This window comes from Lepisma saccharinum, chromosome 9 (assembly GCF_977018435.1).
Source record: "Lepisma saccharinum chromosome 9, izLepSacc3.1, whole genome shotgun sequence".
Classification (NCBI taxonomy): Eukaryota; Metazoa; Arthropoda; class Insecta; order Zygentoma; family Lepismatidae; genus Lepisma; species Lepisma saccharinum.
Window position 1 is genome coordinate 82,182,002 of NC_139237.1, and position 16,978 is coordinate 82,198,979.

Genomic DNA, 16,978 nt, shown 5'->3' on the forward strand with positions numbered 1-16,978 from the left:
TTCTATTGTATTTCAAGATTAGTATGGGTATACTCCTGGCATCTTATGTGAATGTTTGCTGTAGTTTAACATATTTAGTTTTTCGCAGCTTGAATCCACTTTGCTAACTGCTATTTTATCCCTTCTCTTTATTTAGGCTTTAACAATTTGTGCTGTGCTGTTATCCTATTACGGGCTCATGAGCTCTTTTGCCCCGAACTACATATGGATCATCTTCTTAAGAGGATTGGTGGGCTTTGCGATCGGATGTGTTCCTCAGTCGTAAGTGTGCCACATATGTGGAGTTAACTTTCCTTTTTGGCTAACATTTTTAGATTGTATAGTGTTCTGATTCTTTTTAATGTAATATAACTGATATATATTGTTCGTCTCAGAAATTGGTGGCACAGTCTCTGTTCTGGTTGCCCCTGTGAAACGGTGAAATCTGAGTTTTGGGTGGATGAACAGTGATTGTTAGGGATGGACTATATCGGAAATTTGATATATCGTCAAGAAAATATCATCACAGACAATACAATATTTTTTCCGGATCATGATATCGGCAATATATCGTCTCCACGATATATATCACTGACACAATATATATCACTAAAATATCGTGAATATATTGCCAACATGATATATATAACCAAATATCATGACAACATATCGCTGACACGATATGTATCGCCAAAATATTGTGATGATATATCGTCTAGTTGATATTTTTCCGATATTGCGATATATCGTCTGGGTGATATATCGCTCAACACTGGTGATTGTTGAGGTTTTACCTAAATAAAAACCAACACAAATGAGAATGTATATAATGTTAGAGGAGTAGTGGTGCCTTAGAGTGGAGAATGAATTTGCCTGCAGAAGTGTGAATCTGAACAGTGGTTAAGCAAATAAAATTGGGCAGATCTTACACTTAGGTCTGTCGCATGTAGTTGTGGGAGGGTGTGGTACTGAAGCACTTACAATACCACCATTCGATTCTCAGAGACGAGAAGGATTCTAATGCAAAAGATGTTTGAGATATTTATTATTAAATATTTAATGAATATATATCATGAATGTGTTAATTTCAGTACATTGTGTTACAGAGTATTTCATATAAAATTATTGTCATTCCAAAAAATAGTCTCGAAAAGAAGAGGAAGAATTGTGTACAAGATTAAAAAAAATAGTTACAAAATTTATCCCAAAAAACCAAGAGCTGTATTCTCTGTGAGTCTTAGTGATAACCATTCTCTCCATGCTATTTCATTACATGACATACATACATACAGTCTGTCCAGTGGGAAAGGTGACTAATGAGAAATGAAAGACAAGACATTGTGGACTGGTAGTTTACAATAACGTTTAGTCAAAATAGACACCTCGTGAGTCAATACATGCACTGAAGCGGTTGTAGAACTTTGTGAAGCAGTCTTGGTACTCCTGTTTCGGAATTGCCTCCAAAATCGCGGTCGAAGCCTTTTGGATGTCTGGAATGGTGTCAAAACGCCTTCCTTTCAACGTCAATTTCAGTTTTGGAAATATCCAGAAGTCGCATGGAGCTAAATCTGGATAATATGGAGGGTGATCGAGCTCCACTATCCCTTTTGTGGCCAAAAACTGGCATACCAATCTGCTCTTGTGCACAGGTGCATTGTCGTGCAACAGAGCCCATGAACCTTGTTCCCGGTATTCAGGCCGAACCCTACGAATCCTGGCCAATAGACGATGCAAAACACCCACGTAATACTCAGCGTTCACAGTGTTACCGTCTGGAGTGAATTCCTTGTGGATGATGCCTTTGAAATCGAAAAAAATAGTGAGCAGAGTTTTGATTCGGCTCTTCTGCATGCGCACTTTCTTCGGTTTTGGAGAACCTGAACCCGTCCATTCCGAGCTCTGACACTTTGTGAGTGGTTCGTACTGAAAGCACCATGTTTCATCACCTGTTACAATGCTTGACATGAATCCTGGATCCACATCAGATGTTTGTTTCATGTCTTTGCAGTGTTCCGCTCTGCAATGTTTTTGCTCGTTACTGAGTGTGTGTGGCACAAACCACGCACAGACCTTCCGTTTGCCCAAATTTTTGGTTAGAATGACATAGACTGTGGACTTCGGAATTCCAGTGAGATCCTCGATGAGTCTTGCAGATGCACAATGATCCTTGCGTACAATCTCTGCCAGTTTATGGACATTTTCGTCAGTTCGCACAGTCACTGATGCTCCTGGTCGCAAATCGTCTTCAATGCTCTCCCGACCATCACGAAATCTTGCATACCACTTAAACACGTTCTTGCGACTCAATGCCTCATTACCGTAAACAGTTTGAATCATTTGAATCGTCTCTGTTGCACTTTTACCCAATTTGAAAAAAATTAATGTTGGCACATTGTTCCGTTTCCGTACGCGTCGACCGTCAATGGTAGCACTTTGCAACTTTGCTGAAAGAAAGTCAAAATGTGTTGCTATGTAGTACATATATATACTTCACCGTTGATGGCACTGGTGGTTCCGTGGCAAAGAAAAATCAGTCACCTTTCCCACTAGACTGACTGTGTATGTATATAGTTTAACCGAATGTTTAATTTGAGGCAATTTTTGCATCACCATTGCCCAGCATTATTGTTGTGCTTTCCTAAGAAGGGTAGTGTAGTAAAAGCGTGAAGTACAAATTAGGGATTTTTTTTGATTAGTTAGCATTAGAACATGTGATAATGACTTCTAAAATGTGTCAGAATATTTTTTTGTGTTTTGCTTGTGATTAATAGAAATTTATCAATTTCAGTGTTACACTCTATGCTGAATTTTTACCAACGAAGCAAAGGGCAAAATGTGTTGTTCTGCTTGATGTAAGTATTTCCTGTCATATTAGCATTAATGAATTTAAGTGCTTGCAGTGCATTTCAAGTTTCAGATCTGATTTGCCAAACAAGATGCTTATTGCAGACTTTCAAAGTAGATGGGCAATTCCATCATTCGGGACGTAACGATTTGCAAGTTTGAGGTGGTGTATTTTCTAAAATAATCAAAGAAAAGCTTTGATTTTCTTACAAATATTTAATATTCACGTACAGTTTACACTGTCATATTTTTGAAATTCAAGTTGCAATTATTCTTTGCACACAGATAAAAAAAACATACTGTTACGGACGTAACTCAGAATATAATAGAAAGTACACCTTCATGTTGTAATTGTAATATTTCTGTGAGATTAGGAATTGAATATAGAAACTTCTCACATATAAACAATTCAATACAAAAAGATTGAACTTTTATGAAGTTAATGGTGTAAATTTATTATTACAGTGCCATTAAAATGTTTCGGACGTAACACTTATGTGTTACGGATGTAACTTTTCTGTTTATATCACAAAAATAGGAAAAAATAGACAAACATAAGTGAGTAAAATGGTTTCATACCAACACTTTGTTGGAAATAATTAAAGCGAAAATGAAACGTATGACAAAACTCAGTCAAAAAGTTCTGGTTTTAATGTCTCGAAGGTTGGTATCTGGCTCTTTTAATACAGATTCTACCTGTGAAATTGATCATCTTTTTTTGGCCAAACAAACTGCTTTCCTACCCTCTTAAGGAACTTCACAATCACAGTCTTTCCATGTTGTTCACTGACAACTTGTCCAATAAACTTATGTGTATGCCCACGTTCAGATTCAAACTCAACAACAATCCACTGTCCAAAGGAAACAGATGTGATTCTGTCATTGGGTTGATTGATCCTCTCCACTAAATTTGTTTGTTCTTTCTTTGGAGCTTGATCTTCAGGTAATGTGAAATGAAACATTGTGCCACTATGTTCGGACAACAAACCTATTTCCACCACATTCTGACCAAAAGTGTGGACACAATGAACTTGATGTGTGTTAGGAATGGCTTTAATTCCTGTCCACTTTTGTTCCAACTTTTCATGATTATTTGTTACCTTCTCTGTGGAAACATGCATGATATTAACTTTTCTGGTTATTGACTGAGCACATTGAATGAAAGATAAACAATCATTAACATGAGCTTGCCTAGCCGTCACTTTCTGCCACACATGATGCTTTAACATTCCACCCACCATCAACTGCTCCCTTTCCATGCAATGTACAGAAAAAATGCCAATTTAAAACAAGACCACAGTCCTCCTTGCAGAAGGTAATGTTGGCTAATGTGTAGCGCAGTTTGAAGTGCTGACTTGCACCCTCTGAAAAAATTCGACTACTTTAAGCTGAGGGAATTTTGATTTTAGATCTTCAAACAGTTTTTGATTGAATGCATGAACTGCAAATTTATCATGTTGCATGTGATCTGAAATAATTGCATATGAAATAACATCTGATACTGTGTATGCGACTGCAGTATAAATTGTTATTTGGTCACCTCTCCAATGTGCACTTTGTACCTCATCTTGATGAACAACACTAAAATTTTCACTAAAGTCAACCTGGAGAACACACATTATTTGAAACCAATTCACTTTTAGCCTTTTCAAAGTAGCAACTTCGTTTCCCTTTCACAAAACAATGAAGATGAAATTGTTTCAAGTTGTTCTTTAATGCTTGCAAAGCACCAACTCGTTCTGGATTCATCATTAACCCATTCATACCACTGCAAATCTTCATCTATAGTATGTGGTACGAGGGTCACTATTTATATTTTGAGCCTTGGCAACACTGATTGAAGTTAGGCGCAATTTCACGTTTGCACGGAATCGTCTGGCATTATTGACCATAACGTACTTCAAATGTTTTGTCAATAGCTTCATTTGTGTTGTTTATGTTGCCTTGGAGATTGCGCGACAACAATAAAATGGAATTAACTCGTGAACATTTTCGTGCGATGATTTTTTACGATTTTCGACGTGGATTATCAATACAAGAGTGCATCGATCAACTTACTTCCACATTTGGCGATGAAGCCCCATCCTTTGCCACTGTGAAACGCTGGTATAACAAATTTAATCGTGGCCGCCATTCGCTCACCGACGAGATTCGCGAAGGTCGTCCAAAATCAGTAGTTGTTCAAGAAAACATTGATGCTGTGCAATACCTAATACTGCAAGATCGTCATGTGACATACTGTGAGATTGAGGCAACCATAGGCATTAGTTCCACCAGCATATATAAAATATTACATGATCATTTAGCTGTGAGAAAGGTATGTTCTCGTTGGATCCCACACAATTTGACAAAAACTCAAAAAGACGCTCGCGTCAATTGGTGCAAACAAATGCTCAATAATACAATCGTGGTGCTTCAAAAGACGTATATAAGATTGTAACAGGTGACGAATCATGGATATATGCATATGAGCCGGAACGTAAACAGCAGTCGACTGTATGGGTGTTTCAAGATGAACCCAATCCAACAAAAGTTGTTCACGCTCGAAGCACATCGAAACAAATGGTCGCCTGTTTTTTCGAGAAAACTGGTCATGTGGCAACTGTGCCTTTAGAGGAACGTAGAATGGTCAACTCTGAATGGTACACAACAATTTGTTTGCCAGAGGTCTTCGGTCAAATACGGAAAACGAACAAACGCCGTCGGATCATTCTTCATCAAGACAATGCCAGCTGTCACACATCTCGTCTAACAACCGACTTTATGAACAGTCAAAAAATCGAATTGATGGGTCATCTGCCATACAGTCCTGAGTTGGCACCCAATGACTTCTTCTTGTTCCCGAATGTCAAGAATAAATTGCGGGGACAACGATTTTCGTCAGCGGAAGACGCCGTTGATGCGTTCAAAAACCATATTATGGAGGTGTCTCAAGAAGATTGGAAAAACTGCTTTGACAAATGGTTCGAACAAATGCAAAAGTGTATTGACCATAAAGGAGAATACTTCGAAAAACAATAAAGCAGTTTTCAGTGCCAAATTCCTGTTTTTTCATTGTTAGGCTCAAAATATAAATAGTGACCCTCGTAGTACTTCAAGAAAATGTTCTTAATATTACTACATGTTGGGCATGTGCCCAACATACATGCCCTGTTACTTGAACAATTGATTCCACAAGCAGTTTGCTTTTCCCTGGAAAATCTGCAGTAAGCTTGCTGATGCTAGAAATCAGGAGGTCAATGTTAGCATGATAAATGCATACACAAAGGTTGGCTGGAATGTTTGATGAAAGAAGAACATGTTGTGGTCTGAGTTCAGCAAAAGCAGAGAAACCATGACATTGGATGTTCCAATTTGAACAATTCGTACACTTCATGTAAAATCAAGTACAGATACTTCTTCTGTTGCTTTTCCTTGTGCAGACCAGTTTTAGTAACAACATAAGAAAATTTGCCATATTATTGACTAACTGTCAGTGTCTTACACATAGGAATGTACAATATGCTGCAAATAATGAATAACTTGTTACGTCCGTAACATCATTTGTGCCAAATCTCGCACAGCAATAGGCAATTTTGGGATATGTTGGGTTGAGATGTAATGAACCACCTAAAGGTACTCATTATTAGTTCTTAAATTAGAGGTGTATGAAAACTTTCCTGTAAAATGTGTTACGGACGTAACCGTTAGCGTATAGTTGCAAAATCATGTTCAGGAGTTTAGAAAACATAAATCTGTTTATGTACAATTAATTTCAATATGTTCATCTAGACCTTGTTTATGTTTCAGTTCAGTTACAAATCCCAAATAGTTGATTTTGTTGATTATGTACTGCATTGCAGTTGTTAAGCTTAACACTTATTAGTAGTTTGTTAAAGCTGTGTTAGTTTCCTCTATCAGTCTGTCTGTACGTCCACCCATGGGAGTAACTTGAGGTTTAACTTTGGGGGGATAGAATTGAAAAGTTTTCCATCCCATAAAAATAGCTCCTAGGATTATTTACTAAATAACTGTTACATGTGAGAAATCTCGAGTTCTTTCTTACTTTACCCCGCAGGCCACATGATGTTAACAAGAGTACATTTAAGTTGTAAATTTTATAAAACCTGAAAATTTGGTGCGGGGGCACTTGCCCCCACCAAGTTACGCCTATGTGTCCACCAATACTCAGTATCATATGGCCTGTTGATATTTTTAGAAATTGTAGTTTTAATAGCAGTAGTGTGTTTGTGCAACTTATCACTTTTAGATCTCTGCACACTATCCATGTAGGCATTGTAGAATTAATTACAACAATATCAAGTCAAAGGTCCCGGGTTTGAAGAAGCCCTGTCAGATATGGATGTATCATTGTGTTTTTCCTATCACCTTTTCAACAATTCATCATTCATCCTCATCATGTGATTAACCCAAGAGGTAGAAAAGTGACGTAAAGTAACAAAGATAAGAACATAATAAGTAATTGGTAATTTCCTTTAAACATTATTCTGTTCATTTCAGTTTTGTCATGAAAAGCTCAGAGGAAATATTTTTTTGTATACATTGAAAGCACATAACTACTAATTCAATTCTTGCTTGAAGTGGTCTTAAAAATTAACATTTTAACTAGTATTCTGTAGAATATTGTAGTTACATTCATAACACGAGTGCAGTTTCAATTTGTTATTTGCATATATTATAATTTCAAACGCAAGTCTTGTTAAGGTTACTTATCACTGAGAAAATACAGTGAAACTCCAATTTTAAGTTCAGTATTGATCATACCAATAAAACAATGGTGTTACCTGTTTCCCGCATTTTGAGTTTTTTTTCTAGGTTCCACTGTAAACCATTTCTGAAAGAATTTGAGTTCAACTTAAGCAGACACTTGTTATTTTTCAGTTATTACTGCTTATTTTGAGTTTTTTTTTTACTTTTTATTTCGGAGACAGAATCAGTTTCCGAAACGTAGGCACATTAAGATTTAATACCGTGGTTAAAAGTAAAAAAAAAAAAAAATACTCTAAATGAATGAATCACTACTGATCAGCTATAAAGAAGAATTACTGCTTGTGTTTATTTTTAGTTATTATTTCTTTGGTTTGTTATGTTTTGTGTGAACATAGTTTATTTTATTTTTATCAATTTCATTTGTCTTTTTTTTTGCACCCAAGTGTTTTTGGGCACTAGGAGCCTGCTTCGAAGTTCTCCTGGCCCTTATTGTGATGCCTACGCTTGGATGGCAATGGTTGTTAGGACTTTCAACCATTCCCTTGTTTGCATTTGCTTGTATTTGTCCTGTAAGTATTCTCATTTGGGTTCATGTTTGTTTCTGATTCTTTTATAATTTTTACATTGTTCTATCTTGATTAAGTTGCTAACGTGCTACTTTGACTCATGGTGGTTCAGAAAATCACTTAAACATTATTTTGGTTTAATACATTACCCCTCCCATGTGGCAATGCCTTTGCAGCTCCTTAACCAATTGGAAATGAGAAAATAGTACCTTTACAGATTCACACTGATACTTGGAAATTGTAACAATTTAAAGTACTTCAGAATATATATATATATATATATATATATTTTAAAATACAAGTTTTCTGTTGGAACCATATCGTAGCAATCTTGCAGAGTTTTGCTTTAAAATATTCATAAGTTCACATGAGATAATAATTTAATCACAAAGTCTATTTTATTCCCACAATCTTGTTGCTAAAATAATGTTGATTGATTGATTGAGTTGGTGTTTTAAAGTGGGATCCGAACCACTATGTGCCTCCACCGGGTATCGAACCTGGGACCCCTTGATTACAAGGCGACGATGCTACCACTGTGCCATCGCCAAGCGCCGCTAAAATAATGTAAACTATGAATTTTGTATAATTTCCAGTATGTATGGATTCTCCTAGTCTGAAAAAATATCAACTCCTTTCATTGATTAAATTCCAACTACAATAAGAAAGAAATTACTATTTTCAATTCTAAAGTCTCATCACATTATAAGGGAGGAGGGGAGATATGATAGGGTACATTTAATTTTTCTAAGAAAATTATTTTCTTAAATAAACTTATTCCACTTTAATTTCTAATCCATACCATGGGCATCTCCAGAAATATTTCCAGAAGTGTCAGGCTATTAATTGAACTTAAATAGTAGAAATTATATTATTATAGTTTTTCTTGTATGTACGCATTGCTTGCATTGTAGAATTATTTTCCTGTAGTTTACGGTTATTACAAGCATAAGAAAACAGTTTTTCTTTGTGACGTTTCAGAACACACGCTCCCTTCATCAGACATTTATTTTCATTTTGACTAAAGATACAGTTATAACAATGGTTAGCAATTTTTTTAAACAAAAATAATCCATTATATAATGGATGTTGTCAATGTTACATTGTTGTAATATAGCAACTTAACTGAAAAGAAGCAGTGTTTTTTTTTTTTTGTTTTTTTTATGAATCCCAAATATCATCAGGTAATTCAAATTCATCATTGTTTTTACAAAGTTTCTTGATGTTTTCTGTTACATTAAATTTTAAAGATGGTGGCTTACTCCATTTGTGAAAAAGAAAACTCCAAATTGGATCTATGTTACCATTTTCATTATTTAATTTATTCCAGTGTTCTTCTGCAATGAACGAAGCTTCGCAGACATTCAACTCTGTGTTTCCCGATAATCTTTTTAAAACCGTTCTCTTTTTAATCAAATGCTTCTCTTCGATGATATGAGTTGACAAACCTGTTCTTGGGTTTAGATTTATAATGTCCAAATCATGTTCGTGCCATCTTATTGCCATTTTCCTAGCTGTTTGTTCCACATAATCTTTTGAACATGAACAACTTATATTATATATTCCTGTGGTTTCCACATCTGGTAGAGAGTTTCTCATTTTGAATTCATTAAATGTACATTCCAAACTTCTTGGTGATTTAAAAACAATTTTGAAAATAAAACTTCTAAAAATTTTTGCATTTTTATGTGAGAATCCCTTGTGGAATGGAATGCACACAAATTTCTTTTCAACAGATTCTTCATCTTTGTATTTCTCTTTTCCTTTAGTTTTCTTGCGACTTGTTTTTTGATTTGGTTTATTCTGTTAGTGTGAAAGCCATTTTCTTTTGCTATATTAAAGAGCCTTTTTTCTTCATTTTTGATATCCTCATTATTAGAACATAGTCTTTGTGCTCTCAGGAACAAAATTAAAAATATGTTATCCATTGTTATACACGAATGTTCTGATTTGGCATGGATGTATTTTTCCCCCGCTAATTTTTTCCTATGGACTGATGTTTGAATTGTTGAGTCAGTTGTCTTAATTTGCAGATCAAGGAAATAAATTACATTGTTATTCATGGGTTCGCAAGTGAATTTTATGCGACGATGTGATTCATTTAACAATTTAAATACGTCCATGATGGTGTTCTCATTTTTAGCAATAATTAGCACATCATCTACATATCTGATGTAGAGTTTGATATCCGCACCTATCGCATTAACAATTGGAGATTCTATGTAATGAAGGAAAATGCTGGAGATGATTCCGGGTACTGGGTTTCCCATTGATAGACCATTACTTTGCTGATAGATTTTGCCATCAAATATAAAGTAATTGTATTTGCACATACAGTAAACCATCGAACCATTTCCCATGATTCTACTGGGTTAACCTTCATCTCAATAAGCCATCTGTGTAATGCATCTGTGGCACCTTCTATTGGGACACTAGGATATAAATAAATATATATAAATTTTCAACATCAAACTGAAGCTGAAACGTCACAAAGAAAAACTGTTTTCTTATGCTTGTAATAACAGTAAACTACAGGAAAATAATTCTATAATGCAAGCAATGCGTACATACAAGAAAAACTGTTTTTAAATCACCAAGAAGTTTGGAATATACATTTAATGAAATCAAAATGAGAAACTTTCTACCAGATGTGGAAACGACAGGAATATATAATATAAGTTGTTCATGTTCAAAGGATTATGTGGGACAAACAGCAAGGAAAATGGCAATAAGATGGCACGAACACAATTTGGACATTATAAATCTAAACCCAAGAACAGGTTTGTCAACTCATATCATCGAAGAGAAGCATTTGATTTAAAAAAGAAGGGTTTTAAAAAGATTAATGGGAAACACAGAATTGAATGTCTGGGAAGCTTCGTTCATTGCAGAAGAACACTGGAATAAATTAAATAATGAAAATGGTAACATAGATCCAGTATGGATCTATGTTACCATCTTTAAAATTTAATGTAACAGAAAACATCAAGAAACTTTGTGAAAACAATGATGAATTTGAATTACCTGATGATATTTGGGATTCATAATTTAAAAAAAAAAAAAAATCTTATGCTTGTAATAACTGTAAACTACAGGAAAATAATACACTTATGCAACTGTAAACGTTGTAAGTTTAGCAGACGCCCGTGTAGGATATTACGTTCACTTGGCCAATATACTGCCACACAATGGGGGGGGGGGGGGGGGGGCGAGAATGGATTCTGCAAACTTCTGTAAACTGGGAACTGGAGCACTGCTGCAGCTGCCCTCTGGAGTCGTATCCTTAGCACCAACAAACGTCAGGAAAGTGCAGTCCTTTGCTAGCGCCGACTTCTGTAGCTGCAGGTTTTTACAGGGAACTGTTGGCTTTCGGGGAGCAAGGGCATCTATTAAGGTCACTCTCACGATAACCGTAGTACTTTATCTGACCGGTAATTTTACCTTATGAGCAGTTGCCTAAAAACCCAATAACACATACCCTGCCACCTCCTCTCGCAGCAAGCGGAGAGTGTCCTGTCACACTAAGTGGAGTTTGTCTCTCTCGCCAATAAGCAGAGTGGGATATCTCTCACTCGTAAGCGGAGTAGTGACTTCTCTCACTTGAAAGTGGGTTCTCTTTACCATGGGCAGAGTTTCGACTTTTGCCAATTAGCGGAGTGCAACTTCCTTAAGATGCTTGGCCTCTCGCAAGAGCGGAGAGCTCCTTTCTTCCAGGTCAGTTCTTAAGAGAGATCTTATCGTGAGCCAACCTGAAAGCCAACTGAAGAAAATGGATAAATAAACCTTTTCGAGCAAGGCCTCATCTCCAGGAAGCAATCAACTCGCGGCAAGCCACGGCACCTAGCAACCTGTTGAGTGAGATGAGTCAAGGCAAAATGGATAATAAACCTTTTCCTGCACCCACAAAAATAGGCAATAATTAGGCTGGAGAGTTCAATGAATTAACCGATCTCTAACTACACCAACTGAAGAAAATCTGCTGCACGGCCGGTTATATAGCCTCGGTTCAAGTCACGCTTCTAGAGCCATTCACTCGAACTGCGTGGAACCGTGCTAGAGCAGGCAATGCCATCTCTATGGCAGTAGATTGAACTACATGCTCAAGGCACAAATGACAAATACATATTATAATATTGAACGTGTGGTAAACGTGAATATACAATTATAAGACAAATATTACATATTCTTTGAGACCATGCAGGGCCAGATTATCATTACATCTCAGTTTGTATCCCTGCATTGTGAAAAAGATGCTATTAATCTCAGCACTGACTCACCCATAAATACGATAAATGCATTATATTTTATGTTTAATTTTGATACTTGTATTATTACTTTCCTTTCAGTGGTTGCCAGAAAGTGCACGATACCACGTCGCTAGTGGTCAGCCCGAGAAAGCCGTTGAAACACTAACAAAAATAGCTGAGGACAATGGTAAAGCAATGCTGCTCGGGCGACTTGTGGTTGATGACATGCATCACTTACAGAGAGGAAGAGTGAAGGACTTGCTCCTTCCCGAGCTGAGGAAAACATCCCTCTTGCTATGGTTCATATGGTATGTACAAAGTATCATGTGATTGCCAAAGTTCCAATATACTTGTACGATTATGCTATTTTTTGGGCATCTTCATTAAAGTCGTAACGAAATTAACAAAAATAACTGGCTTCGTGAACCTGGTGCAACGAGTTATTTTACTGACATAACCCTTTCTGGATGAAATCCGTTGTACAGTTTCTGTCCAGTAAGATGGACGACAGGCATGGTCTGTCATTCATTATTAACTTCTATTGTGAATGAACGACAGGCTATAATCGTACCACATTTCTTGTGAACATGTGTTGTGACCACTTCTTTCAAATTGCAACCACTAGATGTCTCGTTTTCTGTGTTGCTGAATTTTACTTGTACTGGCACTTTTGATAATACTCTTGAGAATAGCATTGAATACTATATATGCATATTGTGGAAATTTTTTGCGAGGATCGCAACAAGAAGTTTTTTGGTTATTTGTCATTAATTATTTCTATATCATGTATTGAAAATATGTTTTCAGTAACTTTTACTTTCAAATATTGTCACAGAAAAAAAATCATAAATGTGAGTAAATTTATATAAAATGTAAAACATTATATATATGTGTGGAAAATGGACGTGTTGTAGATTTCAGAAAATATTGTTAAATAATAACAAACTTACCAACTTAGCAACAAATTTAGTATGATTTTTTGTACCTGCTTCCTGGGAATAACTATTTTCAGGCTCATCCAGAAAGGGTTAAGAAGTGCACTAGGGGAAAGCATCAGTCACAGTGTTCTGTTTATGGAAAGTCCCTGTGGGATCTAGTGGACATGTCCTTCTGTAGAAGCATACTCAGGAGATGTTCTTGCTCATTTTGATCACATTTTAAGAACAGTTAAGGCTCACTCATCTTGTGCATGTTCCTTCACATCACATTCTGTTCAAATTATATGGTATATTCCGAACTAGTGAAGCCATCATGCACACTCATTGTCTGCAAGTAGCAGATAGTTTTCACTGAACAAACCAACCTCGAAATCCATGTGTTTGAACAACGTATTTTTTATTATTAATGAAATTGATTTTGTTAAATATTATTCAAGTTTGGGGAATAAAAGATGTGGTTGTGATAATTAGACGTAAGCAAGTTACTAACTTTTCCTGCGTAACTTACCTGTAGAAGCCACCGAAATTAATAGAACCTCCACAAGTTAGTTTCGTGGAAAAACTTAGTACTCGCTTATGTCTAATTAAACATTATGATGATAAATAATGATAGATTTTTTTATTATTTTTAGGACTGCTTGCGCTTTTTGTTACTATGGAGTAGTGCTGATGACTACAGAGCTATTTGAAGCCTCGGAAGACTTGTGCATGAACAGAGGGCTGGAACCAGCTGAGACATGCACTGCGGACTGCAGAGAACTGACTACAACAGATTACATCGATCTTCTGTGGACAACATTGGCTGAATTTCCAGGTAACAATCATAATAAGTAGCGTCAATTGTTAATTATTAATTGATCAATGATTAATGGAAAATTATGGAATTTTTATCAGTTTGAATATTTCCATAAATAGCCTGAAATTTTCCTGTAGAACTGTCTATTATTATAATTGTTAAGAATTCTAAATTAAAGACACAGCTCGTCCAGGCAGCTATACACTATTAATATTGGTAAATTTTGGATGTAACAGATAGATCAACACATTAATAGTATTGGTCAATAGGAATATCAATTTATTGGTGGTCAGCAAATGTGTTGCTGATACAATATTTCTATAAATGACGTCCAACTTAGTGCATTATTTTTTTTTTTGTACCAACTTATTTGGGACTTTTTCTTATTTTGTATCAATGTGCACTAATGTTTTTATCCATACGAAAAATATCATATGAGCTTAGTAGTTAACAGGTTAAAGTTTTGTAAATATTTTTAGCTGTTGATTTCATTGAAGCAAGTAATAATTATCTTATTTGCAGGTATTTTTGCTACAATATTTGTGATTGAGAAGTTTGGCCGAAAGAAGACAATGGCGATACAATTTGTAATTTTTACAGTTTGTGTCTGCTTCCTCTTCATTTGCACTACTGAGTAAGTATAATTTGATTCATCTCTAAAATTTAGTTTTTACTATTCTTTTACACTTGTCCATCTTTGTGCAGGCATCACTAGCGTGCTTAAAGCACATCTCTTCAGCTCGTGATGTAAGAAAACATTTTTTTTTTTTTTCAGATAAAACAATTCAATGGATACAATGCACCATTTCACGTTTCAGATTTTAACTTTTTTGAATCTTTTTATCTTGTAATGTTCTAATTTATAGAAATCCTTGTTAAGAAGAATTCAGAAGCAGATTGGAAATGTTAGAAAAGTCAAAAGAGGAGAAGAAGTGAAATATCTCATTGGAGTTCACTAATTAACGCACAAATAGCCTCTTGCATCACGTGGTGACCATAACTTTTTTGTCTTAGAAACACAGAAAGAAGCATGGCAACACTTAAAACTAGAAATTCCGACATTTCACATCATCTGATGATTCGCTCCCTGCCAGTAAAAAGTTGAAATTTCTAGTTGGATATTTAAGTGTGGCATGTTTCCTTTTGTGTTCCTGTTTCCTGACAAGTAAACCCAACATGATACATGAATATAGACATCTTGTTGTTTCAACTGAACTAGCTACATGAATAGATTATGCCACACAGGATGTAAGCTAACTTTCTGAAAAGGTATGTGAAAATTGTGGCTGAACCAAGGATCAAACCTGAATCTTTGGCTCTACCACTGAGTTACAATAGCCAGAACTTAGATGCCTGTCCATTTTTATAATGTTCATTCCATGTTTGCAGCAAAGTTACTGTTGGGCACCTTGAACATGTGGTTGAGGGAAAAACCAGTTGAGTTAGTATCTCAGTGGTAGACCCAGATGAGATTCTAGGTAAGCCACAGTTTTCACATAACTTGTCAATAAGTTGTAGTATTGTATATTTTCCACATATTTAGAATTTTCAAGAAATTCATTTTATTCAACATGCAATATTAATTTTTCTTTCTTTTTTGGTTGTTTTCATTCCTTTTCTACCTCTTGGCTTAATCATGCGTGACCGTAATTTCTGGCTTTGACTCTGACATAGAGTTGAAAGATAAAAACTGTACAACTGTTTTTTTTTTTTTTAACACAAATGGCTTCTTACAAGACATGCTGAACAGAACTTATTCTCGCCTGTGTAAGACCAGATTTGTAAAAGAACACATCACCCAAACATCTGGTAAAGTAAAGCTGGTCTTACACAGGTAAGAATATATTTTTTATGAAGGTTTACATGTGTTGAATCAAATCCAAGGTGACTGGTGATTTATTTGTGACAAAACATGTGAATTCATCTTTGACAGGTCATCTGTAGGGTGTTCAATACCTAGTGTAAGCACATGGTTTGTATCCAACAGTAGATTCAGTCCCGATTAGCTTTTCTGTGCATAAAGTGCTATGAACAAACTCAAACTTGTCTGTTTGTATATTGCTTTGTAGAAAGTAAATGTCTTTACTTTCAATCATTCAAAAATCATATTCTTTGTTTCACAGTCGCATATTTCTGACAATCATGCTGTTTGTGGCAAGGGGCATCATTGCTGGAGTATTTCAGGCAGCCTACGTTTACACACCTGAGGTAAGATTATTGTAATTAAAGTCATAATTTGAATGTACAGTATTATAATTACTTTATTTATTTATTTCTGACCTCATAGCTCCGTTCTGCAAATTAAAATTGGGGAACACACTACTTTATTTTTTATCCGTTATATAATTGATTGACCTACCACTGCAAAATAGGTTGTTTAGGATATTCCAAAATGGAACAATTTAAAGTGTTGTTATGTATGCTTGCTATATACCCTCTTTTGTCAGATCATTGTATGTAATTGTTTTTAAACTACACTAGAAGTTAAGTGGTTTTTACCTGTCTTTACACTAAAAGAGGGACAAGAATTGAGAATATTTTGGAAATAAAATCCTTAAATAAAAATTTGGATGAAGAAACAGTAGGGTGGAGGAGTGTACATAATACTGAACTGCATAATTTGTATTATATCTCCTAATGTCATTAGAATGTTATAAATCAAGATGACTTCCGTAAACAGGATGTGTGGTATGTATGCGAGAGGACAGGAAAGAATATCCTGTTGGTAAGATAGCTATGGGATGGCCAAGACGAAGATGGAATCAAGTTCGAGTGGGCCTGAAGGAATGTATGGAAATACAGTAATTTGTCGGTGTATAAGACACACACCTATTTTGAATATATTTTTGAGGAAAAAACTTTCACTGAATTCATAATTGATTTACAGTATTTCTAATA

General features: G+C 35.5%; 1 protein-coding gene across 3 annotated transcripts in view; it reads left to right on the forward strand.

Moving 5' to 3' along the window:
• Nucleotides 1–16,978, forward strand: part of LOC145992194 (synaptic vesicle 2-related protein) — a 39,205-nt gene that overhangs the window by 9,637 nt on the left and 12,590 nt on the right. For all 3 annotated transcript variants that reach the window (XR_014442136.1, XM_083128517.1, XM_083128516.1), the window contains exons 5-11: nucleotides 137–261; nucleotides 2,768–2,831; nucleotides 7,977–8,102; nucleotides 12,446–12,654; nucleotides 13,917–14,098; nucleotides 14,603–14,714; nucleotides 16,204–16,288. Coding sequence is in view for 2 of the 3 variants with exons in the window: in XM_083128517.1 (XP_082984643.1) it covers nucleotides 137–261; nucleotides 2,768–2,831; nucleotides 7,977–8,102; nucleotides 12,446–12,654; nucleotides 13,917–14,098; nucleotides 14,603–14,714; nucleotides 16,204–16,288 (903 nt within the window). In the remaining variant the exon portion in view is untranslated. The remainder of the gene's footprint in view (nucleotides 1–136; nucleotides 262–2,767; nucleotides 2,832–7,976; nucleotides 8,103–12,445; nucleotides 12,655–13,916; nucleotides 14,099–14,602; nucleotides 14,715–16,203; nucleotides 16,289–16,978) is intronic.